Source organism: Aplysia californica, unplaced genomic scaffold (genome assembly GCF_000002075.1).
Source record: "Aplysia californica isolate F4 #8 unplaced genomic scaffold, AplCal3.0 scaffold00058, whole genome shotgun sequence".
NCBI lineage: Eukaryota > Metazoa > Mollusca > Gastropoda > Aplysiida > Aplysiidae > Aplysia > Aplysia californica.
This window is the reverse complement of record NW_004797328.1, coordinates 1602760-1603967: the sequence shown is the minus strand read 5'-3', so window position 1 is coordinate 1603967 and position 1208 is coordinate 1602760. Positions and strand designations below refer to the sequence as shown.

The window sequence follows — 1208 nt, the reverse complement described above, 5'->3', positions numbered from 1 at the left end:
CCTTTCTCTCTTTCACCACCTATCATTTGACATACCGTGTTATTTCATCTGTTGCCATTTGTCTCCCTCAGAATCCATCCACCAAATCGGTCGTTCCAGCTAGCAGCACTTTGAAACGGCTCACAACTGACTCCCAGAAGTCAGCCAAAGAGACGAGACCTCAGTGACGCGTAGTCTGGTCAAGGTGACCAGTTAGCTGCCTGTACCCGCGCACACACCAGTGACCATGCGTTACAAAAAGTGCCAGTTCGCTCTTGTCGTGAGCGACACATGAGAAGCCACCAACGTCATCATTGGAGACGACTATCGGTGTGTGTGTGACCCTAGAACCATCGCTGAGAGAAATTGGAGTACATCACCTTTTCTAGATTATCTGTGAAAGAATTTGCCAGCTTTGCAAGCAGTAACAGCAGTTATTTCACATTTCCTCGGAGGCGTTGCAAGTCTTCGTTATCGACGAATCATCAACCCACTGGAAGTAACATTTGAAGAAGGCACAATTGTACAGGAAACTTTTATTATTCAAACAAAGCAAAGGAAGAAAGAAATTTAGAAGAACCTTGCAACCGAGATCTACCGACAATGCCTTCAGCTTCCTTTACCTCCTCGCCTGTTAAAATGCCGTCCCTCGGCTTCATCGCTCTCGCCGCCATCTTCACTCTACTTGTTGTGACGTCACAGCCCGGCGGCGTTTCCGCCGGAAGTGGCGATCAGCGGAAGTGCGAGGAGGTGACGATCCCGATGTGCAAAGGGATCGGGTACAACTTGACCTACATGCCCAACCAGTTCAACCACCACACTCAGGACGAGGCTGGCCTGGAGGTGCATCAGTTCTGGCCGCTGGTGGAGATCCAGTGCAGTCCCGACCTCAAGTTCTTCCTGTGCAGCATGTACGCTCCCATCTGTATGGAGAACTACAAGCACCACCTGCCCGCCTGTAGGTCCGTGTGTGAGCGGGCCAGGGCAGGGTGTGCGCCGCTTATGACGTGAGTAGGACGTTCTAGGTTATGTTTTTGGGGTTTGCTTTTTTTGTTTGGGCATGGGGGGGGGGTTGTTGTTATTGATTGTGTTGTTGTTATTGTTGTTGTTGTTTTTGTTGTTTCTTGCTGCTGATGTTGTTTTTGTTACTGTTATTAGTTTCTCTCTCTCTCTCTCTCTCTCTCTCTCTCTCTCTCTCTCTCTCTCTCTCTCTCTCTCTCTCTCTCTCC

General features: G+C 49.4%; 1 protein-coding gene across 1 annotated transcript in view; it reads left to right on the top strand.

Moving 5' to 3' along the window:
• LOC101849439 (frizzled-5) overlaps positions 1 to 1208 on the top strand; it is a 42932-nt gene that overhangs the window by 34043 nt on the left and 7681 nt on the right. The window contains exon 2 of the mRNA XM_013079648.2: positions 72 to 986. Within this exon, the coding sequence (XP_012935102.1) occupies positions 583 to 986 (404 nt within the window). The 5' untranslated portion in view covers positions 72 to 582. The remainder of the gene's footprint in view (positions 1 to 71; positions 987 to 1208) is intronic.